This window comes from Lipophrys pholis (genome assembly GCF_963383615.2).
Source record: "Lipophrys pholis genome assembly, chromosome: 20".
NCBI classification, from domain to species: Eukaryota; Metazoa; Chordata; class Actinopteri; order Blenniiformes; family Blenniidae; genus Lipophrys; species Lipophrys pholis.
In genome coordinates this window covers 22,470,439-22,487,125 of record NC_137648.1, presented here as the reverse complement: position 1 = coordinate 22,487,125, position 16,687 = coordinate 22,470,439, and the positions used below count along the sequence as shown (strand labels likewise).

The window sequence follows — 16,687 nt, the reverse complement described above, 5'->3', positions numbered from 1 at the left end:
ATCTGGGTTGTGTGCTAGTGTTATAAGTCTGTGATATTATCCATTATGTGATCTACTGTTATAAGTCTGTAATGTGATCTACTGTTATAATTATGTGTTCTGATCTACCCTTATAAGTACGTAATGTGATCTCCAGTTGTGATCTTCTATTATAAGTCTACTAGTGATCTACTATTATACATCTGTGTTGTGATCTACTTTTATTTATAAGACTGATGTAATCTACTGTTACAAGTCTGTTGATCTCCTGTTGTGATCTACAGTTTCTCATTATTTCCTTTTCAAATAAATGAAATAATGATAAATGGACTCACTCATATAGAACCTTTTCGCTGACAACAGCCCCAAAGCGCTTTACATAGCTCATCACATTCACCCATTCACACACACATTCACACACCAATGGAGGCTGCACCCATTTGGGGTTCAGCGTCTTGCCCAAGGACACTTTGGCATGTCGGCAGGCAGAGATGGGAATGAAACCTGCAACCTTCCGATTGGGAGACGACCGCTCTACCAACCGCCAAATAAATGACAAATGTCTGTGAAGTGATCTACTGTTAGTAGTTTGTCATCTACTGCTATAAGTTTATTATGTGATCTACTGTTGTGATCTACTGTTATAATCGCAATGTGATCTACTGTTATAAGTCTGTAATATAATCTACTGTTAAAAGTATGTAATGTGATTTATTGTTATACGACTTGGGTGTGTGATCTACTGTTATAAGTTTGTTAGATCTACTGCTATAAGTACGTGATGTGAACTAGTGTTGTGAGTTACTATCTGCGATGTGATCTACTGTTATACATTGCATGACATTGACATGGCCTACAGTTATAAATCTGATATGATCTACTTTTAAAATTGTGTGATGTGATATATTGTTAAAAGACTGTGATGTAATCTACAGTTATAAGTCTGTGATTTCCACTACCGTTGTAAGTCTGTGATTTGTTCTACTGTTAAAAATATGTGATGTGTTATATTGTTGCAACTGTGATGTGATCTACTGCAATAAGTCTGTGATTTGTTCTACTGTTAAAAGTGTTTGTGATTTATTGTTATAAGTCTGTGATTTGAACTACCGTTGTAAGTCTGTGATTTGTTCTACTGTTAAAAATATGTGATGTGCTATATTGTTGCAACTGTGATGTGATCTACTGCTATAAGTCTGTGATTTCCTCTACCATTATAAGTCTGTGATTTGATCTACTCTTAAAAGTATGTGATGTGTTATATTGTTGCAACCGTGATATGTTCTACCGCTATAAGTCTGTGATTTGATCTACTCTTAAAAGTATGTGATGTTTTCCGATGGTCCCCTGCTGGGTTTGTCTATCTGGGTACATTCATCCCTCCATCCCTCTCTGGTCGGTAGAAAACCAACTCTCTGCCTGTAATCTGCAGAATTAAAGATTTGGCCCGCTGGACTTCCCTCCCTTTATCTTTTTTTGGGTAGAATCAATCTTTTTAAAATGAACATACTCCCTCGGCTGCTTTATGTGTTTTTTCAAATGATTCCAGTTCTTTTAACTTGAAAATCAGTCTCTATTTTAAACAGCTCATCGTCTTCCTTTTGAGGGAAAAAGCAACGAGCCAGATTAAAACTCCAGAAGTTACAGCTCCGACTTGAAGAGGGGGGGTCTGGCGTGCCTGGGCAGGGATCTTTGGGAACGGGTTAGAAAGGACCTGAAATCTACCTGATGTCTACGCGCGTCCCTCTGACGTCACTTTGGGACGCTGACTTTGCTCCAATAATCTCGGATGATGAGTGGAGACATGTCTGTCTCGACCCACCTGGTTGTCTGTCCACTAACGAGGTTAAGGAAATGCAATTCAAAATTATTTACAGGCTTCAAACTACACCACTGTAGTTCAACCCTTCTTTTTCAAAGTATTGTAATAAATGTACTTTCACTGAGGGGACATACTCCCACCGTGTCTTCGACTGTCCTTTCATCAAAATGTTTTGGGAAAATGTATGTAAAGAAATTTCTGTAATATTTGGTACAAAGATCTTAAGCCTGTGTCTCGTATTCTTGGTTTGCTCTTAATCTCAATCCCGACATGATGAAACTCCTTGATGTCCTTTTGTTTGGTGCTTGAAGACGCATCTTACTCAGTGGATCTGAGACAAACCTCCTCAGCCCTCAATGTAGATACAGAATATAATAGAACTCTTCCCCCTGGAGACAATGACCGACTGGCTCAAGGACAAAGCCTCTTCATTGTATAAAATACGGGACCCCTTCTTCTCCTATGTTGGACTACAGAAAGCCCAGACCTCGCCAGGAGGAACTCCTGGTCTTATTTAGACATTTATTTAGATACTCCTAAAGAGGCTGGTACTAAACTTGTTTTCAAGCGTTGAAGCTGTTACTCTTTACTGCCTGAAGTCTTGGATTCATCGCCATTGTATTTGTAATTCTATTTGTAATCTCTTGTTATTGTAATTATATGTTTAAAAGATGGTAATTGATGTAAATGTCTCTTGCTTGTTGTCTTTGTCTTTAAATTTAAAAACGATAAAGATTTTTAAAAAAAAGTATGTTATGTGTTATATTGTTGTACCTGTGGTGTGATCTAGTGTTATAAGTCCGATCTACTGTTAAAAGTAGGTGATGTGATTTGTTATAAGACAGTGATCTGATCTACCGATATAAGTCTGTGATAGGAGCTACATTTAAAAAGTATGTGATATAATATTTTTGTTGTAAGACTGTGCTGTGATCTACTGTTATAAGTCTCTTAATGTTCTAATGTTATTGATCTATGTGGAGGCCGGCTCGGACCTGCGAGCGCATGCGCACTACTGTCGGTGTGTATTTCCGTGTTTCTCGGTGTGTGAACTCCGTCAGAGTCCGGATCGTTCCGGTGTCGGTTCTCCCGTCCTGCAGGTCTCGGAGGTTCCACTTTGGGACGAGCCGCGGCGCGCGCCTGCGTCTGTTTCCTGACTGACGGTACGTTAGAGCATTAATACCCGGATTAAAACACTACATCACACCGCCCACACTACATCACACCACCAACACTACGTCACACCGCCAACCCAACATCTCACCGTCAACACTACGTCACACCGCCAACACTACGTCAAACCGCCAACCCTACATCTCACCGTCAACACTACGTCACACCGCCAACCCAACATCTCACCGTCAACACTACGTCACACCGCCAACCCTACGTCACACCGCCAACCCAACATCTTACCGTCAACACTACGTCACACCGCCAACCCAACATCTCACCGTCAACACTACGTCACACCGCCAACCCTACGTCACACCGTCAACCCAACATCTCACCGTCAACACTACGTCACACCGCCAACCCAACATCTCACCGTCAACACTACGTCACACCGCCAACCCTACGTCACACCGTCAACCCAACATCTCACCGTCAACACTACGTCACACCGCCAACCCTACGTCACACCGCCAACCCAACATCTCACCGTCAACACTACGTCACACCGCCAACCCAACATCTCACCGTCAACACTACGTCACACCGCCAACCCTACATCTCACCGTCAACACTACGTCACACCGCCAACCGTACTTCATCGTCCACACTACGTCACACCGCCAACCCTACATCTCACCGTCAACACTACGTCACACCGCCAACCCTACATCTCACCGTCAACACTACATCACTCCGCCAACCCTACGTCACACCGTCAACCCTATGTCACCGTCAACACTACGTCACACCGCCAACCTTACGTCACCACCAACCCTACGTCACACCACCAACCCTATGTCACCGTCCACACTACATCACACCGCCAACCCTATATCACACCGTCAACACTACGCCACACCGCCAACCCTACGTCACACCGTCAATCCTATGTCATCGTCAACACTACGTCACACCGCCAACCCTAAGTCACCATCAACCCTACGTCACCGTCAACACTACGTCACACCGTCAACCCTATGTCACCGTCAACACTACGTCACACCACCAACCTTACGTCACCACCAACCCTACGTCGCACCGCCAACCCTATGTCACCGTCCACACTACGTCACACCGTCAACACGACATCACACCGTCAACCCTACGTCACCGTCAACACTACGTCACACCGTCAACCCTATGTCACCGTCAACACTACGTTGACACTACGTCACACACACTACGTCACACCGTCAACCCTATGTCACCGTCAACACTACGTTGACACACGTTGACTACGTTGACTACGTCACACCGTCAACGCTAGGTGACGCCACCAATTCTACGTCACACTGCCAATTCTACATCACACCGCTAACCCTATGTCACCGTCAACAGTACGTCACTCCGCCAACCCTACGTCACCGTCAACCCTACGTCACACCGTCAACCCTATGTCACCGTCAACACTACGTCACACAGCCAACCCTACGTCACCACCAACCCTACGTCACACCACCAACACTACCTCACACCGTCCACAATACGTCACACCGCCAACACTACGTCACACCGCCAGCACTACATGACATCAACACTACGTCACTCCGCCAACCCTAAGTCACGCCGTCAACCCTACGTCACACCACCAACACTACCTCACACCTTCCACATTAAGTCACTCCGCCAACACTACGTCACACCGCCAACCCTACGTCACCGTCAACCCTACGTCACACCGTCAACCCTACGTCACCGTCAACGCTATGTCACACCGCCAACCCTACGTCACACCATCATCGCTAGGTGACGCCACCAATTCTACGTCACACCGCCAATTCTACATCACACCGCCAACCCTATGTCACCGTCAACAGTACGTCACTCCGCCAACCCTACGTCACACCGTCAACCCTACGTCACACCGTCAACCGTACGTCACCGTCAACGCTATGTCACACCGCCAACCCTACGTCACACCGTCAACGCTAGGTGACGCCACCAATTCTACGTCACACCGCCAACACCACGTCACACCGTCAACCCTACGTCAACGTCAACACTACGGCAAACCCGCCAACCCTGCGTCACACCGTCAACCCTTCGTCACACCGTCAACCATACGTCACCGTCAACGCTATGTCACACCGCCAACCCTACGTCACACCGTCAACGCTAGGTGACGCCACCAATTCTACGTCACACTGCCAATTCTACATCACACCGCTAACCCTATGTCACCGTCAACAGTACGTCACTCCGCCAACCCTACGTCACACCGTCAACTCTACCTCACACCGTCAACCCTACGTCACACCGTCAACCCTACGTCACACCGCCAACACTACGTCACATCGCCAACACTACGTCACACCGTCCACTCTACGTCACAACGTCACACCGCCAACACTACTTCAGACCGTTGGCACTGCGTCACACCGTCAACCCTACATCACACCGTCAACACTAAATCACAACGTCCACGCTACGTCACACCGCCAACACTACGTCACACCGCCAGCACTACATGACATCAACACTACGTCACTCTGCCAACCCTAAGTCACGCCGTCAACCCTACGTCACACCGTCAACACTACGTCACCCATCAGTCACCCACCCAGCAGTCAGACACCCAGCAGTCAGTCATCCAGCAGTCAGACACCTAGCTTGCGGCCCACAACCCTTTAATAAAAGAGCTTGGACTTGGTTTCCATGGTAACCGCAGTGACGTGACCATCAGGTGTGTCAGTTAGTTAGTGATCATTTCCCAAACTACTTTTTGTTTCTCAACAGGTGAAAATCCTGGAGATGAACAACAGATTCACTACAGGTAACGCACACCGGCTGCCTGTCCTGCTTTCTCATTGGCCAACAGCTCAGAGAGCGGCTCTGATTGGCCAACGGCTCAGATAGCTGCTCTGATTGGCCGACATGTTGTCCTCAGTGAGTGTGCGGCGGCGGTCGTGGTCGTGGCAGCAGTACCTGAAACAACAGAACGCTGAAGCTGCTCCCGCCTCCGTCTTCACTCCGGTAACGCACGCACACACACACACACACACACACACACACACACACACACACACACACACACACACACACACACACACACACACACACACACACTATGAAGATGATGTTGATGATAATGGTGATGAAGATAATGCTGAAGATGGTGATGACGGGTTTCACCTTCTGGAAGACGACAGGAACTTTTTCCAGTCGTTTGTGGTTCTGAAGCAGTGTCTGTGATCTTAACATAGTTCTAGTTCTATAGATGTTTGGTTCTATAGAACTGTATCTCTTTCTCTGCCTGTCTGTCTCTCTGCCTGTCTGTCTGTCTCTCTGCCTGTCTGTCTGTCTCTCTGCCTGTCTGTCTGTCGCTCTGCTTGTCTGTTTGTCTCTCTGCCTGTCTGTCTCTCTGCCTGTCTGTCTCTCTGCCTGTCTGTCTCTCTGTCTGTCTGTCTAACTGCCTGTCTGTCTCTCTGCCTGTCTCTCAGTCTCAGGCTTTTCCCAGAATGAAATCAGGCTTTAAAGTTGGAATGAAGCTGGAAGGAGTCGACCCGATGCACCCGTCCATGTTCTGTGTTCTGAGTGTAGCTGAGGTAACACACACACACACACACACACACACACACACACACACACACACACACACACACACACACACACACACTCACAGAGGATCATGTTTTCTCATGAATGTTGCTGAGAGTTCTAATAGACAAATGAAAAGCACACAGGTAAGTAATCAGATTACAAGAGGAGTGAATGTGCAGTGTGTCCTCTAGGATTTATATTTAGTATTTATTTATATTTCCTTATAACACTGTATTACTCCTTAGTACTTGAAGCAGCAACCAGTGCTTGTCAAATATATATGTTTTCTTACTATAGAATCATAAAATAAAATCAAGTAAATATAAAAAGAGAAACACCGAAATATTTTGAAAAAATACATTTTAAGTACTACATTGTGAACTACTAAATACTGGATTGTGGACTACTAAATACTACATTGTGGACTACTAAATTAGATATTAATGTAATCTCTCTCTGGCAGGTGATTGGCTGTCGGCTACGTCTCCACATCGACGGCTACTCGGAGAGCTATGACTTCTGGGTAAACGCTGACTCAGCAGGAATCCGGCCGGCCGGCTGGTGTCAAGAACACCACCATAAGCTCCACCCACCCAGAGGTGAGCTCTTTTAGCCCAACTGATGAGGCTCACAGACATGTCTCAGTCACACTTGTCTCCATCACCTGTTTCTCTCCCTCACCTGTCTGTCCTGTCTTAAGGTCACAGTGAGACGGACTTCGATTGGCCGGCTTACCTTCAGTCCACAGGCTCTTGTGCTGCTCCGCCCTCCTTGTTCACCTGTCGCACTGCAGTCAGTACTCACCTGTCTCTCTCTCTCTGTACTTCTCTCTCTACCTACCTGTGTCCCTGACCCTTCTCTCTCTGTCTCTGTCTGTCTCTGTCTCTCGTTTCCAGTGTGAGTGAGGTGGTGGAGGTTGTGTGAGCTTCTGATTTATCTGGTTTTTCTACTGATCTTCTTTCACTACATGATCAGGTCAGTTAGTTTCTTTCCCTGAGTGTTGCTGTGAGCTCTGTGGGAGTCTTTCTCCAGGAGACATGGCGTCCCCCGAGACGCCGGCTCCGCTCCGCCCCTCCGTCAGGGGGTTGATGGTGCTGTCAGTGTGGAGGAAGTTCTGCTGGCGGTGGGTTTGATCAGGTCCTGTCTGCGTCCAGGAGGAATAAAGCTGTGGTGGTGTTCCTGGAGGACGAGCCTCTGGTGTTCCAGCTGATAGAAAGCGGAGTGGTGATCAGGATTCATACTTTGTTCCCCGCTGTCGGTTCCGTCCGCACGGTTCCTCCGTTCATCAGGAACCAGCTGTTAGAAAACGAGCTGCGCAGGTTTGGTAAAGTGGCGAGTTGTTTTAAAAAGGTGAATCAGGGTCCAGAGACCCCAAACTGAGACATATGGGTCTCTGAGGAGACGGGAGTTCATGTTCCTGGAGTCTCAACCCAGACTCTGGAGGTTCCCTTCAGGGTGAAACACGGTGTACTACACGGTGTACTACACGGTGTACTACACGGTGTACTACATGGTGTACTACATGGTGTACTACATGGTGTACTACACGGTGTACTACATGGTGTACTACACGGTGTAAGCCAGCAGGTCAGCCTGCATGTTTTGAGTGTGGTGATGTGGGACATGAACATGTGGCGTGTCCACAGAGACAGCTGCAGGGTCTGGTATGGCTCCCGCGGGTTCTCCTACTGCTGCCGCGGGTTCTACCGCTGGTGTCTGCTTCTGCTCCTGCTGCTGCTCCTGCCGCTGCTCCTGCTTCTCCTGCTCCTGCTCCTGCTGCTCCTGCTTCTCCTGCTGCTCCTGCTTCTCCTGCCGCTGCTCCTGCTTCTCCTGCTGCTCCTGCTTCTCCTGCCGCTGCTCCTGCTTCTCCTGCTTCTCCTGCTGCTCCTGCTTCTCCTGCCGCTGCTCCTGCTGCTCCTGCTTCTCCTGCTTCTCCTGCGGCTGCTCCTGCTTCTCCTGCTTCTCCTGCGGCTGCTCCTGCTTCTCCTGCCGCTGCTTCTCCTGCTGCCCCTGCTTCTCCTGCCGCTGCTTCTCCTGCTGCTCCTGCTTCTCCTGCCGCTGCTTCTCCTGCTGCCCCTGCTTCTCCTGCCGCTGCTTCTCCTGCTGCTCCTGCTTCTCCTGCCGCTGCTTCTCCTGCTGCCCCTGCTGCTTCTCCTGCCGCTGCTTCTCCTGCTGCCCCTGCTGCTTCTCCTGCTGCTGCTGCCACCGCTGCGGCAGTGCCGGGTTTTCAGATTGTGATTGGGGAGCTGCTGCTCAGAGCTGGATCAAGGTTTCAGTGAAGGTAAAAGGAATAAATGTACAGGAAGGAAAAGTGTTGTGACCTCATTAAACTGAGATCTTCTCATGACACAGACACCGTTGACAGCTTCATCATAATGACAGGAGATGAGGAGGAGGAGGAGGAGGATGAAGCAGCTTCATCATAATGACAGGGGATGAGGAGGAGGAGCAGAAGGATGAAGCAGCTTCATCATAGTGACAGGAGATGAGGAGGAGGAGGAGGAGGATGAAGCAGCCTCCTGCAGTCACTCCTGTAAAGAGGTGAGAGTCAGTGAAGGACAGAGCTGAAGAGCAGCCAGGTTCCAGTCCAAGAGGACATGGAGGAGGAGGTGGAGGAGGTGGAGGTTACAGCTCTGAGGAAAAGCAGTGGTTAGACTGCAAAATGATTAAAGAAGAAGTAAATGATCATGTCTCACAGGGTGCGTCTCTCTTTCAACTGCTTTCTGGTCTTCCTGTCTCTCTTCTAGTCTTTGTCCACGAGGAGCCTCAACATAGCGTCTCTTAACATGAATGGAGGGACGGACATGCAGAAGAAGTCCTCATCTCAGAAATATCAACCCAATAAATCTTTGAGGTTCTGCTTGTCCAGGAAACACACACAGTCCCATCAGATGAAAGGGACTGGGGTTCCTGGTGGGGACGGTCTTCGTCCCTCAGCCATGGACAAACCTTAGTGCAGGGGGAGCTGTACTTTTCAGAACCAGCACCAAAGCTGCTGTTCTGACCCGTACTGAGGTGGTTCAGGGTCGTCTGCTGATTGTTCAGGCCAGGACAGAGGACTCTGTCTCCTGCTTTGTCAACATCCACAGGTACAAGATTAGAATATCGTGAATATTTTTTGTCCCTCATTTCAGAAAGTCAAACTCATATATGATATGAGGTCATGACACGCAGTGAAATATTTCAAGCCTTTATTTCTTCAAATGTTGATGATTATGGCTTACAGATAACAAAAACCCAAATTCAGCCTGAGGCCACGTTTACATGTACTCTGATATTTCCCTCTCTACGTTTAAAGAAGATAAATCTTCATTTTCATGTACCCACATATCCAGCCGGGTCAGAGCTGCTATGAGCAGCCAAACCTGTAGGGGGCAGTGGAGCAAGAAGCATGAAGCCGTGATAGCCAATCAGAATCCTGGGAAATAAACGGGACGTCACGAATTGTGAGGTAAAAAATCCGCCTCCCCGCCTTTAGATGCAAACAGAGACACAGATCTTATCCAGACCTCCACCCTGGCCGCAGTTTTCAGGAATCCTCCTTTGTGGTGAGTCGGAGCTGCGTTTGTGTGTAAATGTGCAGAGAAATATCACAGTTTTTTCGGATACCAGATACGTGTAAACGTGGCCTCAGAAAATTTGAATATTGGAAATATGGAAAAGTTCAGTTTTGTAAAGTCCTGGTGTCACAGCCTCATCAGCTAATGAACTCAAACACCTGCAAGGGTTTCCTGAGCTTTTAAATGGTCTCAGCCTGGGTCAGTAGGCTACCTGTCTCTCTCTCTCTCCCTGACCCGTCTCTCTCTCTCTCCCTGACCCGTCTCTCTCTCTCCCTGACCCGTCTCTCTCTCTCTATGACCCATCTCTCTCTCTCCCTGACCCGTCTCTCTCTCTCTCTCCCTGACCCATCTCTCTCTCTCTCCCTGACCCGTCTCTCTCTCTCCCTGACCCGTCTCTCTCTCTCTATGACCCATCTCTCTCTCTCCCTGACCCGTCTCTCTCTCTCTATCCCTGACCCGTCTCTCTCTCTCTCCCTGTCCCGTCTCTCTCTCTCTCTCTCTCCCTGACCTGTCTCTCTCTCTCTCTCTCTGACCCGTCTTTCTCTCCCTGACCCATCTGTCTCTCTGACCCGTCTCTCTCTCTTTCTGACCTGTCGGTCTCTCAGAGCAGTGGGTTCAGAGTGGGGATGAGGTTGGAGGCGGTGGACAAGAAGAATCCAGGACTTGTCTGTGTGGCTTCAGTCGCTGCCATGATGGACGATCAGATTCTGGTCCACTTCGACAACTGGGACGACTCGTACGACTACTGGTGAGGGGGAGGAGACTCATACTACTGCTGAGGGGGGTGACGACTCGTATGACTCGTACGACTACTGGTAAGGGGAAGGAGACTCGTACTACTACTGAGGGGGGTGACGACTCGTACTACTACTGGTAAGGGGAAGGAGACTCGTACTACTACTGGTGAAAGGGGGGGACGACTGCTGAGGGGGGCGACGACTGGGGCGACTCGTACGACTACTGCTGAGAGGGAGGAGACTCGTTCTACTACTGGTGAAGGGTGGGGGGATCGTACGACTACTGCTGAGGTGGGCGATGACTAGGGCGACTTGTACGACTACTGGTGAGGGGGAGAAGACTCGTACGACTACTGGTGAGGGGGTGTCGACTCGTACGACTACTGGTGGGGAGGACGAGACTTGTACGACGACTGGTAAGGGGGAAGAGAGTCGTTAAACTACTGGTGAAGAGGGGGCGACTCGTACGACTACTGCTGATGGTGGGTCGACTGGGGCGATTCGTACGACTACTGGTGGGAGGGCACTCGTACAACTACTGGTTAGGGGGAGGAGGCTCGTACTGCTACTGGTGCAGGGGGGGCGACTTAGACGACTACTGGTGAGGAGGAGGAGACTCGTATGACTACTGGTGAGGGTCTACTCGTACGACTACTGGTGAGGAGGAGCGACTCGTACGACTACGGGTGGGAGGGCACTCGTACTACTACTGGTGAAGGGGGGGGCCACTCGTACGACTATTGGTTAGAGGGAGGAGACTCGGACGACTACTGGTGAAGGGGGGGGCGACTCGTATGACTACTGCTGAGGGTAGGACGACTGGGGCGACTCGTACGACTACTGGTGAGGGGGAGGAGACTCGTACAACGATTGGTGAGGGGGAGTAGAGTCGCACTACTACTGGTGAAGAGGGGGGCAACTCGTACGACTACTGCTGAAGGGGGGAGGACTTGGGCGACTCGTACAACTACTGCTGAAGGGGGGATGACGGGCGACTCGTACGACTACTGGTGAGGGGGAGGAGACTCATACGACTACTTGTATGGCTACTTAAGACCTGAACTGACCTCTGGTAATGGAACTGTTGTCTGACCACCAGGTGTGACGGCAGCAGTCCGTACATCCATCCTGTCGGCTGGTGTGAAGAACAAGGACGACCACTGACTGCCCCTCAGGGTACACTCCTCCTCACTTTATCCTCTGGCAATGGTACCATGCAATAGTGCTTGCAGTGGTACCATGCAATAGTATTTGTAGTGGTACCATGCAGTGGTACTCTGCAGCACTAGAACAGCTGCTGTGTTGCAGGTCATCCAAACCCTGAGCTGTTTTTGTGGGCGGAGTATCTGCGGGAGGCAGAGTCCAGCGCGGCTCCGTCGTCCGCCTTCACAGTGGTGAGGGGGCGGGGCAGAGCGATTGACAGCTGTCAGTCATCGCAGCCTGATGATTGACAGCTGTCTCTGTCCAATCAGAGAGCACCGCATGACTTCCAGGTCGGCCAGCGGCTGGAGGCGGTGGACTGCAGGAACCCCATGCTGATCCGTGTCGCCACGGTTACTGACACCCAAGACCACCGGCTGAAGGTGTGATGTCACTGGCAGGTAGTGATGTCATCAGCTGATGATGATGATGATGTAACCAGGTGTGTGCTGCAGATTCACTACGACGGCTGGCCCACGACCTGTGACTTCTGGTGTGACCACGACCTCTGTGACCTTCATCCTGTTGCCTGGTGCCAGCGCACCGGACACCCACTGGAACCACCGCCAGGTGTGTGTGTGTGTGTGTGTGTGTGTGTGTGTGTGTGTGTGTGTGTGTGTGTGTGTGTGTGTGTGTGTGTGTGTGAGAGAGAGAGATCTCTCACTGTCTGTGTGTGAGACAGGTTGGTCGTTGCCATCTCAGGGAGTTTGTCCGACTGCAGGCTGCAGAGGAGTGGGACACGTCAGAGGAGCCAAGTACAGTGGACACCACAGGTACCTGTCTCACTCTCCCAGCTACCTGTCTCACTCTCTCTGCTACCTGTCTCACTATCTGCACCTCATCTACCTGTCTCACGCTCCCAGTTATTTGTCTCTCTCTCAGCTACATGTCTCACTCTCCCAGCTACCTGCCTCACTCTATCTGCACCTAAGCTACCTGTTTCCCTCTCTCAGCTCCCTGTCTCACTCTCTCAGCTACTTGTCTCACTCTCTGTCTGCACCTGTGCTACCTGTCTCAGTCTCCCAGCGACTTATCTCACTCTCTCAGTTATCTGTCTCTCTCCCAGCTTCCTGTCTCTCTCTCAATCTGCACCTCAGCTACCTGTGTCACTCTCCAAGCTACCTGTCTCATGCTCTATCTGCACCTAATCTACCTGTCTCACTCTCCCAGCTACCTGTGTCACGCTCTGTCTGCACCAAAGCTACCTGTCTCACTCTCTTGGCTACCTGTCTCATGCTCTATCTGCACCTAAGCTACCTGTCTCACTCTCCCAGCTACCTGTCTCACTCTCCCAGTTACCTGTGTCATGCACTGTCTGCACCAAAGCTACCTGTCTCACTCTCTCAGCTACCTGTTTCATGCTCTATCTGCACCTATGCTACCTGTCTCACTCTCCCAGCTACCTGTCTCACTCTCCCAGTTACCTGTGTCACGCTCTGTCTGCACCAAAGCTACCTGTCTCACTCTCTCGGCTACCTGTCTCACTCTCTATCTGCACCTAACCTACCTGTCTCACTCTCTATCTGCACCTCGGCTACCTGTCTCACTCTCCCAGCTACCTGCCTCACTCTATCTGTGCCTCAGCTATCTGTCTCACTCTCTGACCTACTTGTCTTACTCTATCTGCACCTAAGCTACCTGTCTCACTCTCAGCTACCTGTCTCTCTCTCTATCTGCACCTAAGCTACCTGTCTCACTCTCTCAGCCACCTGTCTCACTCTCTCAGTGCCTTCGGCTGTCCGTACTCCGACATGAACCTCCGTAAAGGTTCAGTTCTTCCGGATCGTCTTGAAGAAGAGAAGAGTGTCACACTCGTTCCTGTCACCACACATCACTACGGCAACCGGTCAGACGGGTAACCACGGAGACGACAGGAGCATACCTACCTGTCGCCACAGAATAAGACTCACCTCTCTCTCTCTCTCTAAACAGACGAGGCGTTCAGGTATACTCGGACTCTGGAGACCAGATGTTTGGTCCTGTAATGAAACGAAGGAGACAGACAGACAGGTGCTGCTCTCTGATTGGCTGACAGGGTGTTTTACACCTGACATTAACATATTTACACCTCACCCACCTGGCATTTACATGTTTACATCTGACGTTAATATGTTTACACCTGACGTTAATATGTTTACGGCTCACCCACCTCACCCACCTGACATTACCTTGTTCTTGTTTTCTTTTGGCTCCGCCTTCAGATTTTCTCAGCTAACCCAATCCTTCCATGTGAAGCAGGAAGAGGAGGAGCTTCCCCTCACAGCGCTCGTCTCAGGTACATCCTGCAGGTTCTGGTTCTGGTCTGATCCAGATGAAACCCGTCTTGTTCAAACTTCTTGATGCATCACTGATCAGATCGTCTGTCTGTCTGTCTGTCTGTCTGTCCTGGTCTGTCCTTACCTGTCTCTCTAACACAGCTGAGTCCAGTCTACAGACCGCCCTCCATCAGTCTGTCTTTCTTTCCGCCCTGTCTCCTGACCCGGGCCGTGACCTGTCACTCTGCTGGGAGCAACACCGCAAACTGTTGCCGGCCGTTGCTGCGCTGGAGAGTCGGCTTGTCCAACACTGGAGCGTCCAACAGGTGAGACAGGCCCACACTGGCACGTCCAACAGGAGAGACAGAAAGACAGGAGAGATAGAGACAGACGGGTCAGGTTAGTTTCGATCCAGTATCAGGTTCCGATAATATTTAAAAAAGCCATGTCTGCCTCTCCAGTGTAACCCGTGTCTCTCCATCTGACCCGTCTCTCTCTCTGACTTGTCTCTCTCTGACCTGTCTCTCTCTCCAGGTGTCAGACTTTGTGGAGTCTCTCATCGGTTGTGACGATCAGGCAAAGCTCTTCAGAGACGAGGTGAGTCAACCAATCAGCTGCTGTGCAGTCAGTGACATCACGGCCTGTTCTCAGGGTCTCATTGGTCCATTCTGTTTGTTAAGGAAATAGATGGGCGGGCCTTCCTGCTGCTGACTCAGCGCGACATCGTCAGGCTCATGTCAATCAAGCTTGGTCCTGCCCTCAAGATCTACAACGCTATCCTGATGTTCAAACACAGCGAGGACGGGGGCCAATCACACGGCGAGGACGGGGGCCAATCACACGGCGAGGACGGGGGCCAATCACACGGCGAGGACGAGGGCCAATCACACGGCGAGGACGGCGGCCAATCACACGGCGAGGACGGGGGACAATCACACGGCGAGGATGGGTCGACAACCGCTAATTGTGGGGGTGTTTGCTCTGAAGTGGGCGGAGCTATCTCCTTCAAATCTTAATTTCCATTTTGACGTCATGATTGGCTCCCAGTGTCCAACCCTGTTCCTGACGTGAGTCGCTGACGTAAACCAGCTCAAAAAGTAATTTAAAGACAAAAAGTTAGAACAGTTTGAAAGTGAGCTGCAGCTCGTTAACGTTCACTTTTGGTAACGTTCACGACACCTCATTAATGCCATGGGACAGTGGAAACATTGTTTGTGTGTTCGGATCAGAAAATGATATCCGTTTCCATGGAAAAGGCAGAATCACAGGAAACAATGTAGTTTCCATGTTTGTCCAATAGTTGGTGCTGTTAGTTTTAGTACTGAAAGCACACACACACACACACACACACACACACACACACACACACACACACACACACACACACACACAGAGCAGAGAACAACGAGCTCTAAACAGACACGGTAGAACACAGACATGCTCGTGGACAGACCACCAAGTTTGATTGTTATTATGGTGATTGTCAAAATAAAACTACCAAGTTGGATTGTTATTATGGTGACTGTCAAAATAAAACTACCAACTTGGATCATTATTATGGGGACTGTCAAAATAAAAGTACCAGTTCAGGAGAATATGGATAGGGAGTCATGACACCACGGAGGAAACTTTGTTCTGATTGGCTCTTCTGAGCATGTGGAGAAGAACTAGAGACAAATGGCTTGGTGACCATTGGTGGAGACTGTGGCTCCGCCCCCTCTCAGAACTCCGATTGGACAGTGGACACTGTAGCTCCACTCCACTCAGGACTCTGGACAGTGGAGACTAGCTCCACAACCCTCTCAGGACTCTGGTCAGTGGAGACCGTAGCTCCGCCCCCTCTCAGGACTCTGGATGGTGGAGACTGTAGCTCCGCCCCCTCTCAGGACAGTGGAGACTCACTCCTCCCACTCTCCGGATGGTGGAGACTGTAGCTCCGCCCCTCTCAGGATGTTTATATTTGTAAGTTTTATGCAGTTCTATATTTATTTGTACTTCCTGCTGGACTGTCATCAGGTTTCCATGGTAACAGTCTGATTGTTCCTGTTTTGCTGAATAAAGTTTTCGATCCGAGTTGTGATGTTTATCTTCTCTTCAGGAACAAACTGCGAGCCTGAACGAGTGAAAACTACCTGTCTATCTACCCCTCTCTCTCCCTCTTCCCTCCCTCCCTTCTCATCACTCCCTCCCTCTCTTCTCTCCCTCCCTCCTTCCTCTCTCCCTGCCTCCCTGCCTCTCTCTCTTTCTCTCCCTCTTCTCTCCCTCCCCCTCCCTCTCCCTCAATCTCTCTCCCTCGCTCCCCCTCTCTCCCCCTCTGTCTTTGCTGCAGTAACAGAAGAACGAGGAGACACAGAAACAAGAAGCAGAAACGACACCATCTGTGAGACATCTCTTATTACTCTGTGTGTGTGTGTGTGT

The 16,687-nt window shown here is 49.9% G+C and overlaps 1 protein-coding gene across 2 annotated transcripts; it reads left to right on the top strand.

Annotated features, from left to right (window-relative positions):
• Positions 1 to 2,815: 2,815 nt before the first annotated feature.
• On the top strand, positions 2,816 to 16,342 carry l3mbtl4 (L3MBTL histone methyl-lysine binding protein 4). 2 transcript variants are annotated; one of them, XM_080489700.1, is made up of 18 exons: positions 2,816 to 2,964; positions 5,714 to 5,750; positions 5,865 to 5,950; positions 6,418 to 6,522; positions 6,981 to 7,116; positions 7,218 to 7,309; positions 10,683 to 10,825; positions 11,914 to 11,990; positions 12,123 to 12,208; positions 12,287 to 12,397; positions 12,470 to 12,584; positions 12,697 to 12,787; positions 13,741 to 13,860; positions 13,947 to 14,024; positions 14,216 to 14,289; positions 14,432 to 14,595; positions 14,804 to 14,866; positions 14,950 to 16,342. In XM_080489700.1, the coding sequence occupies exons 2-18, from the start codon at positions 5,729 to 5,731 to the stop codon at positions 15,283 to 15,285; spliced, it is 1,899 nt and encodes a 632-aa protein (XP_080345826.1). In that variant the 5' UTR covers positions 2,816 to 2,964; positions 5,714 to 5,728; the 3' UTR covers positions 15,286 to 16,342. The 2 variants fall into 2 exon arrangements, with proteins under 2 accessions (XP_080345826.1, XP_080345825.1); XM_080489699.1 differs by having other exon boundaries at positions 2,822 to 2,964; positions 13,741 to 13,869.
• Positions 16,343 to 16,687: the final 345 nt, after the last annotated feature.

Coding starts and splice junctions, on each gene's coding strand:
- l3mbtl4 (XM_080489699.1), top strand. CDS start 5,729: ATGAACAACAGATTCACTACAG. Junction 7,310..10,682: donor TGTTCACCTGTCGCACTGCA/GTCAGTACTCAC, acceptor TCGGTCTCTCAG/AGCAGTGGGTTCAGAGTGGG. Junction 14,290..14,431: donor CCTCACAGCGCTCGTCTCAG/GTACATCCTGCA, acceptor TCTCTAACACAG/CTGAGTCCAGTCTACAGACC.